The sequence below is a fragment of the Trachypithecus francoisi genome, unplaced genomic scaffold, assembly GCF_009764315.1.
Source record: "Trachypithecus francoisi isolate TF-2019V2 unplaced genomic scaffold, Tfra_2.0 Lachesis_group0, whole genome shotgun sequence".
Lineage (NCBI taxonomy): Eukaryota > Metazoa > Chordata > Mammalia > Primates > Cercopithecidae > Trachypithecus > Trachypithecus francoisi.
Genome location: NW_022681453.1, coordinates 88993879 through 89021335, shown reverse-complemented (window position 1 = coordinate 89021335; position 27457 = coordinate 88993879). Strand labels below are relative to the sequence as shown.

The window sequence follows — 27457 nt, the reverse complement described above, 5'->3', positions numbered from 1 at the left end:
GTGATAGAGATGGTAAGAACATACATGCTTCACTTTACAAATGGAAAATCAGAACTCCAGAACACTTCAGTAACCTCACTGTGCTTACACACCTAGTTTGTTCCTCCAAATCTTTTCTGAGCCCAGAGAGTTATTTACCTGGGGGATGTTAAAAGGAATAATGAGTGACAGCAACAGTGCGAAAGGAAGCCACAAATGGGTATCTGCTAAGCTTTGTAGAACTGACATGAGGTTGGAAAGTAAAAACACTGTAGTAGAGAAAAGCAATCAAGAGGAGGATTATAAATGATAAAAGTTGTTTGTATTGGCCAGGCAGATGGAGGCTCCCAATTCCCCTACCTGTGAGTTGAATTTGGAAGCCAGATTGAGCAGGACTGAATTTCTGAAATGAATCTGAGTGAGAATAAACCTCCCTAGCAATGTCAGATACCAAGACAAACCAGGTTTGGGGAGCAAGTCTTTAAACAAGAACCATATCTGACTGACTCCATCCAGTGGGGAGACATCCCAGGGCAGAATCCCATGTGCTTGAAGTCCAGTGTTGGGATAGTGAATCTTTCTCCTCTTAAAAGTTACTGATGCAGTGGCTTATGGCTGGCAGAGTTCAGTACTTGCTAAGAGAATACCTCATGTGTTTACGTCACACAAACGAGTATGTCTGGACAATGTGACAAATGTAGCTAAGCCACAGAAATCGTTTTCTATACAATATTTTAAAATTTGAGATGGTAAAAGGATAGGAATATAAAACCAGAAGTACATAATGCTTGAAAGCAACTGGTAAAATACAACAAGTGTCCGCATATTCAAAAGCTATTATTGATAAAAAAGACTCCTAAACAGTCTTCCTAAAAGTGCATTCTTTTCTAAGTTGCCTCTGACAGGTCCCAGGGTCGTTTAAGGGACAGAAGGAGCTTGGCAGCCAACTTGCTCCAATGGCTCCTCACTGGAGTTACATGAGTGCCACCTAGCGACACTTGTTAAAGCTGAAGGGGGCCGGGATAGACCATCTAGCTCAATTTACCTCATCTGAGGAAACTGAGGCCCCAATATCAGAGATAACTTAAACAGGGCCACACATCTACCTGGCTAGTGGCTGAGCTAAGACTAGGAATCAGGCGACTTGTTTCACGGTTTCCTCAACTGGAGATAATCTCTGGAGTTTGGGAGTCAGGAGTCCTGCCTACTGGACTGTGCCAGAAAATAAAGCCTAAACCTTTCAGGGTCTCAGGTTACCCAGGCACTAAACTCATAAAATAATATTTGTTGCAAGTTTTTGAGACACATGAGTGTCAGAGAAGAGAACCTAAAAGTTGGCAAAAGTGCCCATAGGCATTTAGTTTGCTTTCCTCCACCATGAGTGACTGCCCCTGAAGCAGGTGTACAAGTAATCACATTATTTCCTACAACCAAGTGCTCTGGTCCAAAGTCATCAACCGTAATTCAGGGGCAATGCATCAGTTATAGCCTTTTTAGCACCTTCCGTGGGTGTAACACCATCTTAGAGATCAATTGTAATAAAAATATCATTGAAACCACTCAAGTTTTGATTTCCAGAAGTCAGATGCTCTGCAGTTCTCCAGTTCGAGTTTCTATTTCAAGATTAGTCTAGGCCAGTGGTCCTCAATGCTGCCTGCACATTAGCACTGCCTAAGAAACTTTTAAAATTCACCTGTGCTTGTGTCTGACCCTAGACCAGCAGAATCAGAATTCCTGGGGGTGAGGTTCCCACATCATTTTATGTGTGTGTGTTTTTAAGCTCCTTGGATTATTCTGAGGCTAAAAGGATTGAAAAACACAGTGCTGGACTGAGCTTCTGCTGAGAAAGAGAATGAAGAAATAAATGTAGGAAAGGTGGGAGGTAGATAAGACCATTCCCCCTAAATCCTGAAACAGAATTTGTTCTATACTCAAGTGCTCAATAAATGATTGCTGAAACTTGTCCAATGTGAGGTGCTATGATGAGAATGAAGGAGTTCACAATCTATTCATGATTTTAGGATTCTTTATAGCCTCACATAAGAAACATGTACAAAGAACCACAAGTAAACTTAAAAGAGAAACAGGTAGACATGTCCATATAGATCAAGAAGAAATGTTTTAAAACCTGAACACTATTCAAGTCTACATTACTCTCTGCTTTCCTTCTCCTTTCCCATTTTTAATTTGTTGATTCCTCCACTCAACTCACATGTCATGTATGAGATGTGATAAAGGGCACATATGATAAAGGGACTGGCTATATTCCAAAAGGCTTTGTTGTCATTCTCTGAGGAAGAAACAACTAAGCTGAGCACTGAAGTAAGAGTAGGAAGTAACTTGATGCTATGTGTACATATGTTGGAGTCCAAGGGTGTGCAGGGCTGGGTGATCTTTCAAGACAGAAGAGACAGCAAAGGTCACGTGTTGGGAAACAGTATGGCTTATTCAAGGAACACAGAGGAGACCAGTATAAGAGAAAGAAGAACATGGTGTGGAAAGGGACTAGAATGTCCAGGAGGGCCTTGTCCATTTGCTTTCATATATATACATACCATGTACCACTCCCTCTCACAGTTAAGCCTGTCACATGTTTTTCTGCCTTGCTTTGACCTGCTATTACTATCTTACCTTTAGTATCAGTGACTGACTAACCTCCTGAAGAAAATCTCTAAGTGATTTTTCTAAAATTCCAAGCACTTTTTTCTTTTCTTTTCTTTTCTTTTTTTTTTTTTTTTTTTTTTTTGAGACAAGGTTTCACTCCATTGCCTAAGCTGGAATGCAGAGGCAGGATCTTGGCTCACTGCAACCTCTGTCTCCCAGGCTCAAGCGATCCTTCTGCCTCAGCCTCCCAAGTAGCTGGGACAATAAGTGCATGATACTATGTCTGGCTAATTTTTGTAGGTTTTAGTAGAGACAGGGTTTCTCTCTGTCACCCACACTGGTCTTGAACTCCTGGACTCAAAAGATCCGCCCACCTCGGCCTCCCAAAGTGCTGGGATTACAGGTGTGAGCCACTGTGCCTAGCCCAAACTTTTTTGTTGTTGTTTTTTGTTTTTTGTGTTTTTTTTAGAGACAGAGTCTTGCTCCGTGACCCAGGGTGGAGTGCGGTGGTGTGATCTCAGCTCACTGCAACCTCCGCCTCCCAGGTTCAAGCGATTCTCCTGCCTCAGCTTCCCAAGTAGCTGGGACTACAGACATGCACCACCACGCCCTGCTAATTCTTGTATTTTTTTTTTTTTTTAAGTAGAGATGGAGTTTCACTATATGTTAGCCAGGCTGGTCTCAAACTCCTCACCTCAGGTGATCTGCCTGCCTCGGCCTCCCAAAGTGCTAGGATTATAGGCATGAGCCACATGCCTAGCCTCACCAAACTTTTATTCATATTACAAATGTAATACATGCTCATTGGAAAAAAATATTCTAACAATTTATAGACATATAAACGAAAGTTCCCCCTAAATCCTACCCACTAAAATTGGCCACCGTTAACAATTCCACATATATTATTTAATTTCTATTTGCATGTTCAAATATCATCTCAATTTTTTAGAAAAAATGTGATAATACTAGACAGTGTTCTGTAACTTGCTTTTATAAATTAATATATCATAAACGTATTTCTGTGTTAGCATCCACAGTTTTACCTTATTCTACTTTAGCATCAGCATGGTATTTCATCATACAGACGAACCATTCAATAACGGACAATTAGGCTGACTCCATTTTTTTGCATGTACAAGCCAAACAAAATATCAGTGAGTATCCTTGTATATATTCTTACTCGATTGCATAAATATTTCTATAAGTTCTTGGAAACGCATGTTTCAAAAGGTATGTATATTTTAATTGTAAGTATTTCAAAATTTCCACCCAAAAGTGTTGTATCAATTGACCGCCCATAAATGGCATATGAGAGTGCCTATTACCATTCTCTGTCTCTGACTGGTAATCTCTCATCTTACATAAATAATCAAAACCAAAATTTACCATGATTCGTGTCCTTAGACCCAATCCATTTTCTGGGCTATAACCCTGTTTCCAACTTTATTTTCATTATGTTTTTACATGTTTGTTTTCTCCACTAGATATGAGATCTTTGGGACCAGGTTATACCTTTCCATTTCCAATGCCTGGCATTATACCTGATACACAACTGTAATTTGCTGTAGGAATAAATGATTGAATGGATTATATACATACACACACACACGCATATATATATATATACACACACACATACACACATATATAAGTACAAACCATTATAGAGCATTTACTATGTGCCAGACATTGTTCTAAGCACTTCTACTAACTCATTTAATCCTCCCAACAATCCTATAAATTATCAATGAAAGAATATGAAATCCAAATTCAAGTAAATCAAATGGCAATGATTGACGTATGTTTAAGGGGCAGCAGCAGCAAAAGGCAGAAATGAATAATTCTGTTTGGGAGAGAGGGTTACAGAGGAAATGATGCTCAAGGCTTGTAGCTAGGAGCAACCAGCTGAGGGACTGAGTAGAATTAACAAAGCAGAGGAAATAGTTTTAAAAAAGACATAAAGTCATGGAGCAGCAGGGTATATTTGAAGCCTTGAACACAGAATGGCTGAAGTATATTTTATAAAGAAAGATGGAGGCCGGGCGCGGTGGCTCACGCCTGTAATCCTAGCACTTTGGGAGGCTAAGGCGGGTGGATCACAAGGTCAGGAGTTCAAGACCAACCTGCCAACACGGTGAAACCCCGTCTCTACTTAAAAAAAAAAAAAAAAATTAACTAGGTGTGGTGGTGCGTGCCTATAATCTCAGCTACGGGGGAGGCTGAAGCAGGAGAATGGCTTGAACCCAGGAGGTGGAGCTTGCAGTGAGCTGAGATCACACCACTGCACTCCAGCCTGGGTGACACAGCAAGACTCCATCTCAAAAAAACAAAAACCAAAAAGAAAGATGGGAAAGCACTTAATGAGACAGATTATGAGAATACTGTATCAGTTATAAGAAATTTGGATATTCTTTCAGGGAGTGGTGAGTCATTGAAGCAATTTAGGTAGATTTTCATTTTAGAAAATGTGCAGCAAGGGGCACAAATTCAAATACCTTGGAGAACCTAGCAAGTAACAAATGGGGTCTGGTTTGAAGCAATGGGAAGTCTTGCGGGAAGCAGAATGAAAAGTATATAAAGACACTGAAGTTATTAAAAACAACAACAAAATAAAAACTGCTAAGTAAATTCAGCCTGAGGATCGCCGGTTTGAACCCCTGGGGTAGAGGAAGTGCTGACTGCATGGGGAAGAGCATAGAAGAAGTACAGAGTAATTAAGAAACCCCTTCATCTAAAATATAACCAGGACAAAAACAAGAGAAAATCTGCACAAGGGAACAAGAAGCCAACCTGAAAAATATTTAGAAAGGGAAAAAATCATAGGCCATGCTGACCAATGGGAAGAGAGACAAAGAAGTCAGACTAAGTTCCAAGTTTCTGGCTAGATGACTGGAGATTTAATGAAAAAATTCAGCTCCATAGAATTGGCAGGTAGATGTGCACATAGTCTTTGAAATTTAACAAAATAAAAGTAAATAATAAAGAAAAATTAACAAAAAGAAATGGCAGGTAGCGACTGGCAGGTACATAGACAAAATGAGTTTAGTTTTCAAATGTTGAGTTCAGAATGTCTGTCGTCCAAGTGTAAGCTCCTAGTAGATGACTGGATTTATATATGCAGAGTGCCAAAAAAAAAAATTTTTCTTTTGAATATCTATCTAAATTGAAGGTAGACAAATAGGCTGAAGACAAATGGGCTTTCTCTCTGCTGACAGATTATCACAGAATGTTTTCAAAATATTAATAATTTTTAAAATAATAATGTTTTTTATGGCAACATTATTGTTATAGTAATAATGGGTTGGAAATGGAGATACAGGAGTTACCAGATTATAGGTGAGAATTAACAACAGAGAATTTATTATTGTACCAAAAAAAAGTGTGAGCAAAATTATAGAGAATAAATTCTTTAAACTTCTGGATGCTTTTGTATCTGTAGTCATTTTTTACGTTCATGATATCCTAAAATTCTTTTTGTTTACTTTTGTATTTTTCTTACGTGAATTTGAGATGTGAAAATGACAATGACAAGCTGTATAATTTAGCTTGGGTATTAGAGAAATCAGCTTGTAAATAACATATTCAGATAAACTGTAACATATACCTATATTTTTAACACACTTTGTCAAAAGCATATATCATATAATTCCATCCAGTTACCTTAGATGATTCCTTGCTAATGATTTTATTTGGTAACACATATATATACCAAAAAGGAAGGGTGAATATAAGTGTATAAGACAAATAGAGATAAATTATACATCAAGAATAGCACTGCCATTGTCTGAAGGATTCTGTTTTCAGACTGTGCCTGTGTGTGTGTGTGTGTGTGTGTGTCCTTAGAGCCTGTAGTTCATGAAAAAGCAGGAAGTTCAGTTTTAAAAACTAAGGCTAGTTCCAGCTAACATGTTGTTTACTATCCTATTTCCAACCAGGAAGTACTCAACCCCAATAAAAGCCTTTTGCCTGTAACATGTGGGAACAAAATTGGAATGAGCAAAGGGTTAAACAGACTCCCACATTAAAGCACAAACATCTCAAACCTAAGAATGGGTCAATCCCTATCCAAATGTTTATTTTGGGTCCAACTACAAAACCTATTTAGAGTCAACTTCAATTAGCGAAGACAGCTACTAGAAGGATAATGGAGAAACAGAGTTTCCAGCTCTTTTTCTTTTTTTTTTTTTTATCAGTTTGCTCAACATTTTAAAAGGAATTAAAAGCAGATGTTGAAATTGCTGCCAGTTGTTCACTCGTCATCTGTGAATGGGAATTAACTTGGTTTTGTTCATCATTCAATTAAATGTTAAGCTTCAGTAGTTTAAAGAGTCTGGGAATGCAGGTCCTGATGGGATTTTAAAACGACAAATAACTGAACTAATTTTGATAATTGTGAAAACATTTGTCCTTGTAAGGTAAAAAGGGAATTCTTGGGAAAGTTTAGAATTCTGAAACTCTCACACAATAGCTGCAGAAACAAAAATCAATATTTTGTTATTTAACAAGAACTCTTAGGCATTATCTATGTGTTCAGCCTTGCATTTGGTGCAGTGGAGGCTACAGAGGAACTTAAAAACAGTTGCCATTCTCAGAGTTAAAGAATACAAGATGCTGTATGATTCAGTGCCCAGATGAGAGTGCCTGTTGATGGTCCTAAACTAGGTGAGAGGCGACAGAATGTAAGAAGGGTTGAGATGATATGAGCAGGAATCTCAGGGGCAAGTTTCACTGAACAGTGAAGAATGCGTAGGATTTAATATCACTTCATGTGGCAGCCAACCTCTGAGATGGCCCTCAGTGATTCTTGCCTTTGGGTATTCAAGCCTTTGTTGTGGTTCTTTCCCACATTGAATAAAGCTGACCAATAAGATACTGCAGAAATTACAACTTCTGAGGGTAGGTAATAAAAAAATGTTGTCGCTTCAATCATGGTCTCTGTTGAACTCTTACTCTGTGGGAAGCCAGCCACTACGTCAAGAGGATGTTCCAGCAGCCCATGGAGAGGCTCATTTGGGGAGGATCTGAGGCTAACAGTCAACACCAACTCATCAGGCATGTGAGTGAGCCACCATGGAACTGGATCCTCCAGCCCCACTGAAACCTTTAGATGACTGCATGACTGCAACCCTGGCCAACATCTTGCCTCCAACCTCAAGAGACTCTAAGCCAGAACATCAAGCTAAGCTGCTTCTAGATTCCTGATGCACAGAAATTGTGAGTTATGTATTTATTGCTTTAAGACAGTGAGTTTTGGGGTAATTTGTTGTGTAGCAGTAGATTAAAACATCTCATTAGGTCTTTGTCTTTACCTAAGAATGCACAAAAGTCAAGAAAAGGCTGCACGAATATGGAATAAATGATCAAGAGCTATGATCATTTCTCCATCTCTTTTTAACAAATGCTAAAATAATATTACAATGAAAACTGAATTAAATTCTACTCACATAACAACTATGACCATGCAGATGAGTTGATAATCCTTACCTGTCCCTGAACCCAACCAGCCATTTCTATATAGGTGAATAGCTTAATCCATTACAAAAGTACTTCAGAAAATTCCCTAGTTCATTTTACAAATATTTATGGAGATTCTACTATGTGTCATAGGCATGGTACAAATTAAGTACATGTAATACAGTATAAATGACATAATTATATGGCTCAGAACACCAAATAATAGATGCAAAATCTTTTTATGTTCTCTACAATTTCATTTAAAACCAAGACATTTTAATTTTCTCATTATAAGAAATACATTTTGATTTGATTTTATCCAAGGATAATATGAAATAATACACCTTCCCATTTGGATGTGGGAACTACAATTAGATGCACAAATACAGGTAGGGGATACACCCCAAGATTTCATAATGAAATCTTCTCTAGTTCTTGAAAGGTGTTTTTGTTTTGTTTTAAGCAGAGGTCTATTCTGAAAATTTAACAAATTCTACTTGAGGGAGTGAAACCTGTCTCAGAAAAATAAAAATAAAACAATAATAAAGAAAAAGGAGTCAAAGGCCTTCCAAGTTTCAAGTACTATTTGGCCTCTCAGCTAGATTTCTAGAATATTTCTAGATAATTTCTAGAATTATCACTAGAGGAAAAAGGATGTCATGACCTTGGAGCAAATCTTGAATATCATGACCTTGGAGCAAATACTGAGTAGAACTTACAACAGGTTGATGAATAAAGAGCAAATGGGCAGGGCATGGTGGCTCACACCTGTAATCCCAGCACTTTGGAAGGCCAAGGTGGCTGGATCACCTGAGGTCAGGAGTTCGAGATCAGCCTGGCCAACATGGCAAAACCCCAACTCTACTAAAAATACAAAAATTAGCCGGGCATGGTGGCACACGCCTGTGATCCTGGCTACTCGGGAGGCTGAGACGAGAGAATTGCTTGAACTTAGGAAGCAGAGGTTGCAGTGAGCTGAGATCATGCCACTGTACTCCAGCCTGGGTGACAGACTGAGATTCTGTCTCAAAAAAAAAAAAAAAAAACCAATGACACAAATCCCCAGAAGATACTATCGCTAGACAATTTTGGTTGAAATCTTGTCCCCAATGGGTTATACATCACTAAGATATTGACCCTATCTAGACCCGGCTCCCTAATTTGTGAGGACTAGTGCAAAATTAAAACCAGTGTCTCCTTGTTCCCAAATTATTAAGACTTTCAAGATGGCAACACTTGAGCGTGAAATTAAGCACAGAGTTCTTCTAAGCATGTGGTCTCATGCTATTGCATAGACTACATGCCCATGAAGCTGGCTCTGGCTCCATTAAAGAACATAGAAGTCAGAACTTTCCACGTTACTTTGACAGAATAAAGAACTGTTTAAAAATGTCAAGTGACATATTTTTAATGGGAAAATATTCTACTAGAGACTATAAAGCAGTTGCTGATTTAATTATACTCAAAATGAATCATAATTGAGTACTAGGATCTTCCTAACCAGTGAACAACCGCTTCTCATGTCAATGACTGAATAGGTTTTAAAATCATTTTTTGAAAAGTTTCTGAAAACCTACCGGCAACAATTGAAGGGACCCAGGGGAGGTCCTGAATATTAGAATGGTAATGTGACCTAGATTCACGTATTTTATTCTTTTTGATAGAGGGCATCTAAAGTCTCATTCTATGTTAAAAGAAATGTTCCCTAACAGAGGACTGAACATTACAGAGATCCGGGTCTTGGAAGTGGGTGCAGTACCATGCAGATATGTATTATTTCCTTTTAGGGAAGAGAGTGAACATGTTTTTGGTTGTAAATGAGATAGCTATACTATGTTTTGTATTTATCTTAATAAAAAATAGGTTTTAAAATTATGAAACACTTTACATACCTAAGTATAGACTCTATAAAGAATACTGGCCACCTATGTGGCCACCTTGGGCCCTTAATAAAATATTAAAAAATTAATGCAAACTCCTCCCTTTCCCTGAATGTAACTGCCATTCCGAGATTTCTATGTATCATTCCCCTGCATTTTAAGCTCATATGGATCTATTTTTAATATACTGTCTTTCAAACACCAAATATAAATGATACCATACTTTACCTATGCGTCTGCCATCTGTTTTGCTCATTTAACAGCGTATTTTTCAGATGTATCCATATTGTTACATGCAGTACTACTTCATCACTGTTGTTTTCAGGACTTGCAAAAGCATTTCTTTAGGTCCATCCTCCCGACTGTGTGCTCATTCCAAGGCCCCGGTGGTGGCCAAGTGTCCGCCCATGTGGTGTGAAGGGGAAGTGAAATGGGAAGAGGATTTCGGCAGCTCTCCTTGCCTGGAATTCCAGTCCTAGAATTCTAAATTCGGACTTGATCTTTCAGACTGTTAGGAAGATATATTTAAGTTAGGAGGCCAGAACGTATCTCCTTTAGTATTTAGCTTGATTTACAACTTTTAAATATTCAGACAAAAGGTATGTGGGCCTTCACTTATACTTTTGACGGGGCCTCACAAATAGGGGTGGTCTGCCCCTTTCCTTACGTCCCATTTCTTTCTTCAAATTAAATTGCTACAGCAGGAAATTACTGAACTGTGGCTCTTCTCCTACGTCCGCCTTCCCTGTGTCAATTCCCATTTCCCTGGCTTTCTCAAATAGTTAGGACTCTAAATTCTAACTTTGTTAATTTCGACGCCAAGCTGGAATGAAGACGCTAACTGGACGCCAAAAACAGACGCTGTTATCACACAAGGCCTCCAACTGGGACGGCTCCCATCGAGCTCCGCCCACCCCGCCCAGTCCGCGGCACCGTGGCATCCTGGGACATGTAGTCTTCGGAGGGGCAGCTGCCTCCACCAAGTCTCCTCCCCCAAGACGCTGCCTTTCGGCCTCGGGACGCCGTGACGCTGCGTTCCTGCAATCCCTTGCCACCTCCCTGTTTCTTCCAGTCTGGGGAAGCTCAGTGCTGGACTTCCGAAGACCTTTTACGACATTGGGTCTCGGCGTTGGTCTCAGCGCGGGATCCACTTTTCGGCAAAGTGACGTGGACGTCAACAGCAATGGCGGAAGGAGAAGAGGTCCTGCCGCTGCCAACGTCGAGCGGCGACGGCTGGTGAGTGAAAGCCAGGGCTAATTCTCAGTGCCCCTTTATTCTTCCTTCTCAACATCCTGCCCGTCCCCGAGGAGACGTCTGGCGTCGGCATAGAACGAAGAGGCCGGTCCTAGGCGAAGTCCGGTGCCCTGCCCCGCCCCCTCTGCCTGCCGGGTGCCCCCTGCCTGCCTGGTTCTGCCCAAGGGACTGGGGCGGGACTCCCAAGGAGTGGGGTGTCATCCAGGTGCTGGGCCTCAGAACGGTCCTCCCATGTCGTCCGTCAGTCTCCAAAGTGTCCTGGAGAGGGTGGCTTCAGGGCTGGGTTTGGCCGGAGTCCCTGGCTGTGGGAGTTGGAGTAGGCTGAAGACGGAAGTTTGTTGGATGCAGATCTGAGGCACTAAAATGCAATATGAAGAAAAGATGTTTTGAAATGACCACTGCGAACTTTTCTTGAGGGTTCAGAGGTTGACCCCGGGAGGATCCCCTCCACGTAGTTGGTATACTTTTTTTAAATTCTGGCTGTTATCTCGTTTTGCATTCCAACAGTTTTCATCATGCGTCTCCTTCACGCAAGTCGTCTCTTCCCCTACTACCATGTTTCTCACAGCTCGATTTCTGAGCTTTGGATGCAGTGTGCGACTTTGCTCTTGCTGCACCCAAGGTTTTGCATGCTTACCTGATTTATACTCGGGATTGTGGGGGAGGACCGCCAATAATTTTTTGGTAAATTGCTTACCCAGTATTAATCTTTGGGAAAGGCTTCTACTTTTGAAATAGTTGATCTCACAATACGTTGTTCTACAACATCACTTTTGAAAAAGGGACCTTTAGAGGCTTGTCTAACTTTTACAGTTGATCTAAGTGTATTGACCACATGTATTAGTTTTGGGTTTACTTGTTATATTGTATGTGTACAGCTCATGGGCACTTTAAAAATAATATAGGACATTCATAGACCTCGACTTTAATCCCAGAGGAAAAAAATGGAAATCGTTGAAAGGGATAGATAATTAGTAATTAAGAAATTCAGCTCTCCATTAGCAGACATCAAACATTCCTTAGTGCTGGGCTCTCCAAGGTGTCAGAGGAACACTTCGTGGTGATCTAGATGTAGTTTTTTTTCTTCAACTTGCTTATGTTGGAGTTGGGGAGGTATAACAAGGTAAAATTAATCTCATTCTTTGTGAGTGTGATTAAAAGTATTACGAGAGGTTGGCAGTGGGGGCTGGGGCAGTTGGAGTCACTGGTGGAAAACTTCATGAAAGCAGCAGCATTTCAATTAGGCTTTGAAGAATGAGTAGGATTTAAACCCCAGAGCTGTCTGATAGAAGCCACATGTTGTCATTTAAAATTCTCCAGTAGCAGCATTAAAAACTAAAAAGAAGCCGGGCGCGGTGGCTCACGCCTGTAATCCCAGCACTTTGGGAGGCCGAGGCGGGCGGATCACTTGAGGTCAGGAATTCAAGACCAGCCTGACCAACATGGTGAAACTACGTCTGTACTAAAAATACAAAAGTGAGCGGGGCGTGGTGGCGCGTGCCTGTAATCCCAGCTACTCAGAAGGCTGAGGCAGGAGAATCGGTAGAACGTGGGAGGCGGAGGTTACAGTGAGCGGAGATCGAGCCACTGTCCCCCACACTGCCCGGGGACAGTGTGAGACTCCGTCTCAAAAAAAAGAAAAAAAAACCTGAAAAGAAACAGGTGAAATCAGTTTTAATCATCTATTTAACGTATTTCAACATGTAATTAGTTTAAAAATTATATAATTTTACATCTTTTTTGTGCAAAGTCTTCAAAATCCAATGTGCATCTTACATCTACCTTATATTTCAGTTTGGTCTAGCCACATTTCAGATATTAAATATCCACACATGGCTTGGGGCTAACATATTGGTGCAGAATCAGATTAAGAGATGGGAAAGGCCTCTGAATGGAGTAAGAGCATAAGCAAGGGCATAGACAAGGCAACTAATTTGTTTTGAGAGTAAGAATGAGAACTACCTGGTTGGAGAGAAGTTGCAGAAAAATACGTCTTTTTGCTTCTGGTATCCTGCAAGAATGGCAGGAGAAAAAAAAATAGGTCTGGAAAAATAGTAAAAAAGTTTTTAAGTAATTAAAAGAACCTTTTAAGAATCAGTGACAGACATTACAATACTTCTCAGAAAGTGACCTAGTTGATTATAACCTGAAGTTTGCTGTTTTGGAACGGTGAATTGTATCATAAACTGGCCTTAACCAGCTCATTGAGTGCCATGAGGGGAAATGTTTCCACAGTTAAGGTGTCTCTGGGGAGTTCTTAGATTTTGAGGGATTGTGAGCATGTTCCTGGTTCGCAGAAGCAGAGGACATGGAGTGAATGTTTACTAGAGATAGCATTTGTTCTCTTGTAGGATTGCTGTATCTTTGGTGTGTCTTTGTATTTTTGCTGGGTTTTTTTTCATGAATGGAGGAACACTGACATGGTCAGTGATTTCTGTTTTCCCTCCATCCTCTTCTAATCTTTCTCCTTTTTCTCCTGGCACTCTCATCGTCACCCCAGAAGAGGGTTTGAATAGAGTCAGGAAGACGTTGGGATTGGGAGCCATAGGTTCAGTAAAGCCTGCGTTCTTAGAGTGCTTGGTGAATGGGTTATAGAATGGGGATGCTTTAGTCTTTTTTTATTTTGTTTTTAAGAAATGAGGTCTCGCCATGCGCCCAAACTGGCCTCATACTCATGAGTAGCTGGGGTCTACAGGTGTGCCCCATCCGTCTGGGTGTGTTACACTCTCTTTCTCTTTCCTCCCCCTCCGTCCCTCGCTCTCTTTCTTTCTTTTTGGAGCAAATGTTTTTAACTCCGTCAGATGGAGTTTTTTCTAAAATATATCGTATATCTTACTGCCTAGCTCAAACTCATCTTAGTGACTTGAGTCATTCAGTTTACAAATGTAATTTCAGGATAAAACTACATGTCTGTCCTCAAGGAATTTATGGTCTAGATACAGGAGGCATGTTTGAGAACTTGGATTACAGTTGTGTTATTGTAATATGGTGAGACTTTGGGGGCCTATCTAGACAAATTGTTGCTATGCTAAATGACACAGCAGTCCCTTTTCGAGATTGCTTTTTGTAAGTTTTTCCTATTTTCTTTTTTTTTGTCGGTAGTATCTCTTAATTTGTTCCTAGTCTGTGAAACTAAGTCATTGAACTTGTTAAAATTGTGTATACATTCTTAAAAAGGCTCAGGATGGACCTTGAAGATCTTAAAAGTATGTGGACTCTATGACATTGTTTTTGCTGATTTTCAGTTATGTTCTAGTTCAGTGCTTCTCAAAATTTAAATGTGCATTGGAATTATCTGGGGAGCTTGTTAAAATGCTACCCAGGTAATTGTAGTTGTGATTCAATAGATTTTGAGGTGGAACTTGAGATTCTGTTTCTGACTAGCTGCTGGGTATTGCTGATTATGGTGGTTTATGGACCACACTTTAGTTATCAGGGTTCTAGATTATATGTATATCAGAATGAGTAGGTCAGAGGAATTTGTATATGTCACATTGTATCACCTTACATGTTATACTAAAATATGTGTAATTACATGACTTACCATTGCTCTTTAGATAATGAACTTCTCAAGGGCGGTGGCTGATAAAAGGCAGGCGGCTCAGTAAATGTTTGTTGAGTGAATGTACGCATGAATGAATAAAGACTTTCATATAATTATGTGCAGTAACATACTAAGCTGTCATTTCATACAAATTTCCTGACTCCAGTGTTTTTGTGAGCTGTGGAATTGTCTGTTGATATAATGCTTATTCTTTGTGGAAAGCCAGAGTAATCAGAAAATGCCTCGTCTTTCAAGCTCTCTGGGATTCAGCCATGTAAGCTCAAAGGGTGTGCTAAAATTCTTGTAAAAATAGTTAGTTTGAAGTGATTTGAATTTAATTTTAAAAAAATAATATAAGTTGTGAGAATCTGGATTTGTAAAATCAAACGTGTTGAATTGTTACAGTGAAAAGATTGGTAATTACCTTTCTTGGTATTGAAGAAAAATAGCACTGGATTTGAACATATGTTCTCATTTTCCAAGACTTTCTTCCTGAAATAATGTCTAAAGATCTAAAGTCATAACTTAAAAATTGTTTTGGTATTGACTTTAATTATATAACTGTTGAAATTGGGAGTTTGTTTAATTAAAAAATGTTACTTAATATTCAGCTTTTAGTGTTTTTTATTGCTAAAGTCTTCTTAAATTATTGCTAAACTTTTCTTAAAATTGTAAAAATATCAATTCCACAAGAATCTTCTATTGTTGTTAATCTGAGATGTGAGTAGGAATTGTTTGAGAATAAGAAGTTATTTTTCAAAGTTTTCTGTACTCTGTAAATAGTACTATCAGTGCTCCCTGTTTAATAATCATTAAAATATGAGAAAAGATTTAAATGTCATTTAAGAACTAAGTGTCTGAAATTTCAGGTATGATATAATCAATAAAGAAATATGTTAAATACAAAAGAAAAAGTAACTTTGTTTAAGAAGAACATTGTCTACTTGTGGAACTGGGAAGGCTAGATACTACTTTAGAAGAAATAAGAAAATGAACTTCATTTGTTGAATTGGGGTTATGATGTGACAGTTACTTGATTTTATAAACTATAATTAGAGGGCAGGCAAAGAAATGAAAAAGACATACTGTTTACATTGAAGTCTTTAATTATAATGTAAATTTTATAATTTTTAAAGGTAATTTTTTTTTTTTTGAAACGGCGTCTCATTCTGTCACCCAGGCTGGAGTGCAGTGGCATGATCTTGGTTCACTGCAACCTCTGCCTCCTGGGTCCAAACGATTCTCCTGCCTCAGTCTCTCAAGTAGCTAGGATTACAGGCATGTGCCACCATGCCCAGCTAATTTTTGTATTTTTAGTAGAGATGGGGTTTCACCATGTTGGACAGGCTGGTCTCGAACCCCTGACCTCAGGTGATCCACCCTCCTTGCACCCCACAGTGTTGGGACTACAGGTGTGAGCCACCACGCCCAGCCTAAAGGTAATTCTTTTTTTTTTTTTTTTTTGAGACGGAGTCTCACTCTGTCGCCAGGGCTGGAGTGCAGTGGCCGGATCTCAGCTCACTGCAAGCTCCGCCTCCCGGGTTCACGCCATTCTCCTGCCTCAGCCTCCCAAGTAGCTGGGACTACAGGCGTCCGCCACCTCGCCCGGCTAGTTTTTTTTTTATTTTTTAGTAGAGCCAGGATGGTCTCGATCTCCTGACCTCGTGATCCGCCCGTCTCGGCCTCCCAAAGTGCTGGGATTACAGGCTTGAGCCACCACGCCCGGCCAAAGGTAATTCTTAAGTAATAATTCACTTCTAGGATTTTGTTTCCTGTAGATGTTTTAATATCCATTATTTGAGTTAGCAATTGCTTTTTGCATGCTAAATAAATGTATTTCAATTAATTCATTTTTATCTCTGTGTACTCACTGCAGAGAGGGGATAAGTGCATTCCCTATGTAAGTATAATGAGCAATTCAGAGCACCCAGTTAAATATACTGCAGTATGCAGCCAACTTTTCAGTAGGAGTCTTCTGGACAGAATTGAGAAAATATGCTTGACAAAGCATTTCTGCTGCATAGTGCTGAAATGTGGATTCTTTTTGGTATAAAGACAGTGCCTTTTCTCATGTGTCAAAAAGCAAAATAGAGTTTACCAAAAACATTCTCAGTTCAGCAAACATTCACTGAATAGTGGTTATATTCAAGCTGCTGTGTAAGGTTTTAGAAAAAAATTTGAAACAGTTTTAAGACCAGGAATGTGCATTGTGGTGCCTTCCTTGGACACTTTAATTTTTTCATCATTTTATCTCTAGGAATACTGTGTGAAAATAACTTCTGAAGATATCTAAATGCTGGTGTTTTGGAAATTACAGGCTCTAGCAGAAAAGAATAGGATTAAACAGTTCGAAAAGGGGCAGGGCTTAAAATGAGTTAGATACTGAGAATTACAGATGGAAAGCAAGTAAGTACCTTCCATTAAGCTCATAAAATCAAATTCTTTTTTATAGAAATAAAGAACATAAGAGCCACTTAAACCTATTTTCTGAAATTTACTGTCTATTTGTTTCAAGGGTCTGCCTAACTTTTTAACCTGAGTTAAGAAAATAATGTCTAATTACATCATTTGTTGCAAGTCTTCATCTGTTTTCTTGATGCTTAAAGGAGTTTTTTCTTATCCTTTCGCTGACATTGCATTTGATAGTTGGGTGGGAATCTTGTAGTGTTTGCTTCTTTTTTAAAGTAGTTGTTACATTAAACTAGTTGTTATGGTGGTATTTAATAATTTTAGCAAGGAGATACAGGCTGAATATCTCTTTGGAATGCTTGTATTATACTTAACCGGTTGAGCATCCCTAATCAAAAATCTGAAATCCGTAATGCCTAAGTGAACATTCCTGTGAGTATCATGTTGGTGCTCAAGAGTTTCAGATTTTAGAGCATTTTGGAGTTGGGATTCTTGGATTTGGGATGCTCAGCCTATATAAGAAAATACTATACATTTACATAGAGCATTACTCTTTATATATATAGCTTATATAAACATTTCATTTTGATCTTAAAACAGCTCTATGAGAAAGCATAGTTATGAATTGGGCGTAGTGGCTCATGCCTATAATCCTGTCACTTGGGGAGGCCAAGGTGGGAGGATTGCTTGAGCGTAGAAGTTCGAGACCATCCTGGGCAACATAGTGAGGCCTCGTCTCTACTAAAAATAAAAAAATTAGCCAGGCTTGGTGGCACACACCTGTAGGCCCAGCTACGTGGGAGGTTGAGGCAGAAGAGTTGCTTTAACAGGGAAAATCGAGGCTGCAGTGAGCTATGATCACTCCACTGCACACCAGCCTGGGTGACAGAGCGAGACTCTGTCTTTAATAATAATAATAATAATGTACATGTGTTATTTTTCCTTTAAACAGTTTCTAACCTTTGTTTTGAAGCCTCTGTGCATCACTTTGTGATGCAAAAGATTTATTCGTCTCATATATGTGCGCAATTTGAATACCAGAAATCCTTTATTTTGTGAATTCCATTTAGATTAATAACCATCAGCATAAAATTCAGTGAAATCCTCTTATGAAAAAAAATCTTCTCTGATGGTTTCAGTCCAGCTTAAAAAAAAAAAAAACCCCAATATGTATTTCTTTGTCAAACTATGATCCCCATTGGCATAGTACCCTTGAGAATTGTCCATATGTTGCAAAGTGTTGTCACTTCATTTGCTATAGTTGTTTCTTTATAACAACTATGTTTCTGAAATGATAGTTTCAAGACAAAGAATGTTGGTTGGTGACACTTCTTTTATCGTTATACTTTGAATAAAGTGGAAATTTGTAATAGACATAGGTAATATCTCTCTCTGACTTCTTGCTGTTTTCATACCACTCTCTGTCTTAGGCAAAAGATACACTCTGTTTTTAGTTTCCAAATAGTTAGTGGGGGTAAATAAACAAGGATGCATTTCTTAGTGCCTTAAAAATACTGAACAGTCACCCCATATATATAGATAGAAGGGAACAGTGTTGAGGATTTTTATTTTGAGAAAGCATGGAAGAAGAAAGGATTTAGAGTACTTGCTGAAGTTGACTGCTCATTAGAGAAATTACTCTCCAATTTTCTAGTCAGAATCTTACAGCAAATGCATTGCAACATTATACATGTAGTTATGAGAAATTTTTTTGTGTGTATCTTTTTATTTTTTACGTAGGCAACAACTGAGTTTTTTTCTTAGCAGAGAAAGGAGCACCATTGGTACCGTCGGTGTAATTTGATCTACATGGATTGTAGATCAAAAATAAATCTAAGATTTAGAACACCTGTTCCATTTGTAGTTAATTTTAGTAGCTTATAAAATAACATTTCTGTGATCTCTATCTCTTTTGCCTATTGCATACAGTGATGAAATACTGTAACTGTTAAGTTTGGCTTGTCAAGCCAAGAGGACTAGATTTAGCACCATCTTTACTTGGCCCAAGATCATGATTAAAACACAAATTCTAGGGAAGATTACATTATTCATAAGGGAATCTCCCAAAGCTGTTTTTGTGGATCTGGTCCTAGTGCAAAGTTTTACAATTTTTTTTAAAGCTGGTGAATGGGTGTTTTTCCCCTTGGCATATAAATTTGTAACTTGTTAAAATGCTTGTAACAAGCATGTCTGATTCTGACACAAATCTAGATAACTTCACAATTATCAAATTGTATCAAATTGTGTTCTCTCAAGACTTTAAGTTGTCAAGTTCTTTTCTGAATGTGCTATCATACTATTGAAATACTTGGAAAGTTTTGATGGTTTGAGGTTGGTATTTAAAAATAAGTTGCACAAGACATACTGTGGTCATTGAGCTCCATGCGTATCTACTGTACAAGTGAATCTGTAACAAAGTTATTCTCTTTTCATTTCTACCAAATGTCATACAGAATATTCAAGAACTAAGTAAGGAGTTTTGTTATGGTAGTACTTTGTAACCAGCGTCCTAATAATAGTAGCAAAATACGTTCAAAGCTTTGGTCCTGATGTCTCATTACCTGGGCATTAAGAAACCCCCAGAAGTGTGGTGGCACAAATTAAGCCATGAAGCCACAATTCAATACATGCAGCTTGCCACTGCTTGCTCACTGTTCCACAGTTTGCTCGTGCTTATGACTAGTTAGCTGTTCACTTTAGAGTTTTAAATAATTGGTCAGAGGCTTATACCTGATTAGGATATATACATGGACAAGCTGGGCTGTCAAGGTTTATTCTGTGCTCACAGTGGTTTACATTCTAAACAAATATGAATAAACTGCACCTCATAGGTCCTCTCACCTCTGTTCAACAGGATTTAGATGATAGGACTTGAACTAAAACCTTGGAATAGCCATCTGGCATGTAAGCTCCATAAGAGCATTGACGTTTTTTTCTGTACTACATCCCCAGTGCCTCACACAGTGGGTAGCCTGTAGTAGGTGCTCAATACATATGTGTTGAAGGTTTGAATAAAAGAATACTTATGTCAGGGAAGGAAATAATTCAGAATATGGGTTAGGAAAGCAGAGGAAAATCTAAAAAGAGAGTGTTTTAAGGAGACAGTCAAACTTTGCAGTGTTTGTAAAGGGGACGAGAGCTGACAAAGATGACTAATGACTTCTGAGAGCACCTTTAGTAGAGTGATGGAGGTTTTGGGTGAATGAGAGTGTTTAGGTGAGTGGAGACTACTGTTTTCAAGGAAGTTGAACTGTAAAGGGAAGGAGAGAGATGACTTTTGGATGGGAAGCAGATTATATTTATATATAGGACCCTTCAAGTAAGTAAATGTGAAAATTTTAAAGGAAAGGAGATAATCACAGGTTATGTTTTTGAATGCTAGAAGTACTTTCAGTGAAGATTTCTGAGTTCTTTTTTTTCTCTTGGCTCTGTTTAATACTGTTAGCAGACTCACAGGTTTGAATAATATCCTATGCAACAGAAATAACATATTTAAGATGTTTACATGTCAGGCTTTGGGCTTTTATTGATTTCCCAGTAGTGTAGCTTTCGTATTTTTATATTAAGAAAACAATAATAAATCTTAGACCTTGGCCACTTTAAGATACAAAATTAATTTTTTAATGTGGTAACTGGATTTTCTTTGTAATTTCTCTGTACTCTGCTATTAAGTGTAGAATGATTACATATATTATAGGCCCTACTTGGTCCTTTTAACACTGCTAGTCTTCATTATTTTTATAATTACAGAAAAGGATTCAATTTTAAGAATTTTGAAGATTAGTAAAGCTGACTTAGCTTAGTTGATAGACTGAGAGGCTTCATGAATTTGAAACATTTTTTTTTCCAATCCAGAAAACATTCTATTAATATCTTAGTGTTTTAGATTTGGTTAAGAAAGGAGGTGGAGATGATACAGAGAGTGGTCCCTATGGAGTGGTGAGGATCAAAGAGGGATGAGAAATGGAAGGCGATTGGCAAGAGAGGGAAGAGAGAGATTTAAGATGAGGGAAAAGTTGTTACATATATTGTCAAGGATTCTTTGTGGAAGGAACAACCAAAAGTTTGGTAGCTGGATGGAAAGGGAAAGTGTGGAGACGTTTTTGTGGTGAACATTGCTATTTCTAATGACAATTTTTGAGCATATTGTCTCGGAGGAAAGAGCCAGTAGAGACAGAAGTGGAAGATAGGAGAGAGGGGATAATGGATGGCACATGGCTTCTGAAAGATTGGGGAGTGAGTGGAGATAAGAGCCAGGTGAAGTTATCAGTCTTAGACTAGAGAAGAGATAGTTAAGTCTCCTGTGGATACAGGAAAGAAGAAAATAATGACTGGAATAATAAGTTGCTTATGTTTGTTTGTTTTTGGAGGGGGCTGAGATCAAAGGGAAGAGAAGCCTGCTGGCCTGTATTTTCTCTTTGGAGTCATAAGTAAAGTCACATGAGGTAAAGTGGCCGGGTAAGGAGTCTGAAGTAAGTGGTGAATAGGAGATTTCCAGGCACTATCGTTATATGATAGCATCATAGAGTTGTCTTATTTTCCCAAGAAGCCCACATAGAGTAGAGTATAGGAACAAAGAAGGCAGACTGGTTAGATTAACCTAATGTTAGGAATTTGCAGCTTTCTGAATGTGACAGAAAGACCAAGGAGTGAAGAAGTCAAGAGTGTTGTCAAGAATATGCTTTAAGTTTTGGGCCATGGAATCAAGACTGAGGACATAAAGTGAAGCCACATGAAGACTCTTCTAACTAATCCCTGCCACCCTTCCATCCTTTACCTTTGTCTCCATCCACAGGGAGTGTGGGGAGGATGCTTACTCCCTCAAATTAATTATTTTCTCCACTCAAAAATTGAGCCACATATTTTTATATCTTTTATGTTACTTCCAAGTTTATCATACTGAAAACCTTTAAAATACAGTTTGTTGTCAGCTATAAGTTGAACTTGTTTAGCCTGTTTATACTTCCAATATTAAGTACTGGAGAGTACTAGAATGAAACAGTTTAAAGTAGCACATATGCCACGTTGTTTCCTACTTAATGATTCTGTAAAGTATCCTTTCTTAAGTAACAGTTACTTAATACGCTAAGCAAAGAAGTAATATGTTTGAGAACATGCAGTATTTCGTTTTCCGTTCCTGCCTTAGATTGCTAGGGGTAATGACCTCCAGAGATGACACAAACAAGTGGGAAAACATTCCATCCTCATGGATAGGAAGAATCAGTATTGTTAAAATGGCCATACTACCCAAAGCAATTTGTAGATTCAGTGCTATTCTCATTAAACTACCGTTGACTTTCTTCACTGAACTAGAGAAAACTATTTTAAAATTCATATGGAACCAAAAAAGCCCAGATAGCCTAGGCAGTTCTCAGCAAAAAGAACAAAACTGGAGGCATCATGCTACCTGACTTCAAACTACACTACAGGGCTACGGTAACCAAAACAGCATGATACTGGTACAAGAACAGACACATAGACCAATGGAACAGAATAGAGAACCCAGAAATAAGACTGCACACCTACAACTATCTGATCTTCAATAAACCTGACACAAGCAATGGGGAAAGGATTCCCTATTTAATACATGGCATTGGGATAACTGGATAGTCATATGCAAAAAATTGAAACTGGACCCCTTCTTTACACTGTATACAAAAATCACCTCAAGATGGAAATCTAAAAACTATGAAAACCCCAGAATAAAACCCAGGGAATACCATTCAAAATTATATTTTCAGTATAATTGAGTTTATTATAAATATATATGTCTATAAATATATATGTCTGTAAATACACACATGACAAACTGAAAAGTAATTAACAAAAAGTGATTATCTCATGGTAATGGAATTGTGGTTGGTTTTTAATTTTTTTTATGCATTGGCAAAATTCTCTAAAATGATTATGGTTAAAAAGTCATTTTAAGAAAGTAAGCTATTGTTCAGTAATAATAGCAAAAGTAATAGTATTCATGGATTCTGTTTATTAAAGAATTATGTAGCCAAGCATTGCGCTGAAAGTTTTGTGTTTAGAAACTTACTTAAGCATTAACTGACCCTATAAGATAAGCACTGTGGTGCTTTTTCCTTTTGTGAGGTCACATGGCTGTTGAAGGGCCAAAATTGAAACCTGGATCTGATACTGAAGCTCAAATTTATGAATTTTTATAATACATTAGAGTTGTTTTTTTAAAATTGTGGTAAAATATACATAATGTAAGAAGTTTACCATCTTAACCATTTTTCAGTGTGCATTAGTATTAAGTACATTTACATTGTTGTGCATATAATCTCTAGAACTCCTTTCATCTTGCAGAACTGAAACTTTGTATCTGTTGAAGAGCTCCGCATTCTCCCATCCCTCTGCCCTGGTAACCTCTATTCTACTTTCTGTCTCTATGAATTTAACTACTCTAAGTACCTCATATAAGTGGCATTGTATAGTATTTGTCTTTTTGGGACGGATTTATTTCACTTACCATAATGTCGTCAAGGTTTACCTATGTTGTAGCATGTGTCAGAATTTCCTTCCTTTTTAGGCTGAATAATAGTCCGTTATATCTATACTTAAAGTACACCACCCCATTTTGTTTCTTCATTCATTCCTCAGTGAATGGACACTCGGTTTGCGTTCACCTTTGGGCTACTGGGAATAATGCTGCTGTGAACATTTGTATACAAAAGTCTCTTTCAGACTTTGCCTTCAGTTCTTTCAGACATTCCAGGATATGGAATTGCTGAATTGTATGGGACGTGTATTTTTAATTCTTTGTGAAACTGTCATACTGTTTTCCATAGTGGCTGCATCATTTTGCATTTCCACTAACTACACAAGAGTTCACAGCTTTGTCAACACTTGTTATTTTATGTTTTTGAAAGTAGTAGTCATCCTAATGAGCGTGACGGGTTCTTTGGTTTGGTTTTATTGTTTTTTGTTTGTTTGTTTGCTTTTTGAGACAAGGTCTTCTGTAGCCTGTGTTTTGAGACAGGGTCTCATTCTGTAGCCCAGGCTGGAGTGCAGTGGTGTGATCTTGGCCTTACTGCAGCCTCTGCCTCCTGAACTCAGTTGATCCTCCTGCCTCAGCCTCTTGAGTACTTGGGACTACAGCCGCACACCACTACAACTTGCTATTTTTTGTAGTTTTTGTGGAAACAGGTTTTTTTCCATGTTGCCCAGGCTGGTCTCAAACTCCTGGGCTCAAGCCATCCAACCAGAAGTGCTGGGATTACAGGTGTAAGCTACTGCCCCTGGCCTGGTTTGGGTTTGGTTTTTGAGTGAGGTTTTAATAGACTTGATCTTTAAATTCTTTCAGACTTCTTGAAGAATAAATAATTAATAAATAATACATATGTATCATACACTTAACCAGTTGAACTACTGATACTTATGTTCAAAATAAGATAATTATAAAAACCAAAAAGTTGAAAAAACTCAAAAACTCATTATGTGATGGATGGATAAGTACGATATGGTATATTCATATACAGTGGACTATTTGACAATGAAAAGCATGTACTGATACATGCTACATTATGGGTAGATGTTGAAATGTTATGCTAAATGAAACCAGGCATAAATGCCACACATTATATGATTCCATTTATATGAAATATCCAGAATAGGTAAATATGTAGAGACAGAAAGTAAATTAGTGGTTGGCAGAGGCTCGGGGCAGGGTAGGAGTTGCTGGTGGGGAGGAATAGTGAGTGACTGCTAATGGGTATGGGGTTTCTTTAAGTGAAGAAAGATACTTCTTAAAAAAAAAAAAGGAGATGAACTAAGTTTTGTTTCTTGTTTTTATGCCCTGTTTGGCGAGAGAGTGTGTACATTTAAACAGTTTTCATAAATTTTGAAATGATGGGAAAAATAAGTTTTTAGAACATGGTTGGGAGGAAAACCAAATTTAGAAAAATGTTAATATGTAGTCATTTTTTGCTAGTGGGAGATTTTCTCTAACTTTTTAAATTTTAGCAACAAAATATATGTAATCCAATTGCTTTTAAAAATCATAATTTTTGTATGATTCAATATGGTTTATTCAGAAAACTACAAAATTTCTAATAATGAATTAATCATAGAAGCATTTGGAAATGCATATTAAATTTGGTAGTGCTTGAAAATTCATGCTTCCTTCTCCCATACATTGTGCAAATGCTTCCATATGTTATTCACCATTTAGTGGAAGAAGAAAAATCCAATTCATTTGCTAGCTTGAATATAAACATTAAACTAATTCCATGTAAATCTAGTGACATTGTTTGCCTCACTCTAATTCTGAAGCAACTTGGGCTACAATGCTTAGAGTAGGTGATTTTACCACACAACATCAGGTGAGGGGATATTCTGTTATGTTTTATTTAGGTTTTGAAAATATGCTATTGATAGATCATGACAGGAACCTGTGGTATTATACCAACACGTGTTAATAGTTTAAACGTCACAGAGTCAGGAGGAGATGAGTTTCTCCTTCCTTCCAACCTCAGAAGCATTGGATTTGGTCTGTCCTGAACTTTCTGAGCAAAGTAGATAGTTTTGCTTATTTTTTTATTTCCTAGAATAAATGGACAAGGCCTGTACTTTTCTGTTTTAAAACCTCGTCTGGGTGTCCAGTGTAACGGTACCAACCTGTAATTTGTAAGGTCAATGAGAAGCTGCTATAAGGGCAAAGAAGACTGAACAAAACACAGTCCACCTACTCATACCACACCAGACATGGATTTTGCTTTTGTGTGTTGGAATTGTATTACATGTTTAAAAGTAGAAACTTGGTTTAGGGGAAGAGGAATTCTATTTGAGAGCTAAATGCCATAGAATTCTTATCTCTGCTTGATCCTTCTATGAATTATTTACCTTAACAATTTTCAGCTCTTTACTACTTTTATAAGCACATTTATATTGTCGAAGGTCTAGTAACTGTACCTTTGGATGCCTTGTTCAGAAAATCATGTTACTTTTAATTATTTAGGTTTGTAAGAAGTATCTTTTACTACTTAAGGTGTAGCATTTTCTAGTCTTCAAAGGAGCCCTTGCTGATGGTTCTACTGCTGGAGAGCACATTTGTGGTTCCCTGGGGACAGCATCAAAGAATCCAACAGCAGCTGTATCAACAGAGATGTGCTTGTACATTATTGTGATTTAAAAAGTACTTTGGGCCGGGCGCGGTGGCTCAAGCCTGTAATCCTAGCACTTTGGGAGGCCGAGACGGGCGGATCACGAGGTCAGGAGATCGAGACCATCCTGGCTAACATGGTGAAACCCCGTCTCTACTAAAAAATACAAAAAACTAGCCGGGCGACATGGCGGGCGCCTGTAGTCCCAGCTGCTTGGGAGGCTGAGGCAGGAGAATGGCGTAAACCAGGAGGCGGAGCTTGCAGTGAGCTGAGACCCGGCCACTGCACTCCAGCCTGGGCGGCAGAGCGAGACTCCGTCTCAAAAAAAAAGTACTTTGAGGATTGGGCATTTTGCAACAAAATACAAGCTTTGTTGTCGGGAATAGTAAGGGATTTGGCAAAAATATTTCGAAAAGAAAAGAATTTTGCACTAAAAAGTGAATAATTCCAATTCTTCATTCATCTAGTAAAATAATTTCATCTCAGTAAGTAGTGTTTTTAGTCCCTCATTATTTGATACATTTGACCATTTAAATATATGGTATTTATTCGCCAAAGATGCCATTAAATTTTCTTTGTTTCATGGTTACTAACAGCCTGCCTTGTACATTTTGGCCAGAAGAGAATAGATAAACCCCAGTGTTTATCAGCTATAGACCTGAACTCTGTCTCAACAGTAGACTTGAAATCTTTTTCTCTACCTCTCCCTTCCAACACTTCGGTGACCATATAACAAAAAAACTAAATGTTTCTTGTGTGGTCACTAGTTATCTTCTGTTCCTATGAATTTGTAGTAGCTTTGTCAAGGAACCTTTCAAATACAATGAGTACTTTTCTGTTGAGTATGATCGTAAATGATTACATTTTCATTTAATTCCTTTCCCTTAGGAGAGTAACATTTTATGAAATACATACATTTAAACTAATATTCTTAGATGCCTATCAGTGGGGAGGTTTTCATTGTCTCATTGAAAAAAATGAAGAGTGGGAGTAATTTATTTTCTTCAGAACCACAAAAATGGGACAAAAATCCTGATTTCCTGATCCTAGTGAGATGAACTGCCTTTTAGGCTGCTTCAAGGAATGTTATAAATTGTCCAGGTTATGAAGCTCTTAAAAATTTGTACAGATTTTTAATGTGTGCTGAAATCGTAGATAATGACTGAAACCTCAGTTTTTGAAAATACCTAAGGAATTGAGTGATTTTCTTTTCTTTTTTT

The 27457-nt window shown here is 38.2% G+C and overlaps 1 protein-coding gene across 2 annotated transcripts in view; it reads left to right on the top strand.

Annotated features, from left to right (window-relative positions):
* The first annotated feature begins 10439 nt into the window (after positions 1-10439).
* The window catches only part of TBC1D23 (TBC1 domain family member 23), a 64837-nt gene continuing 47819 nt past the window's right edge, over positions 10440-27457 (top strand). Inside the window, exon 1 of one of the 2 annotated variants that reach the window (XM_033211496.1) lies at positions 10440-11153. In XM_033211496.1, coding sequence (XP_033067387.1) covers positions 11101-11153 — 53 coding nt within the window. In that variant the 5' untranslated portion in view covers positions 10440-11100. The remainder of the gene's footprint in view (positions 11154-27457) is intronic. The other variant, XM_033211497.1, reaches the window with a different exon arrangement.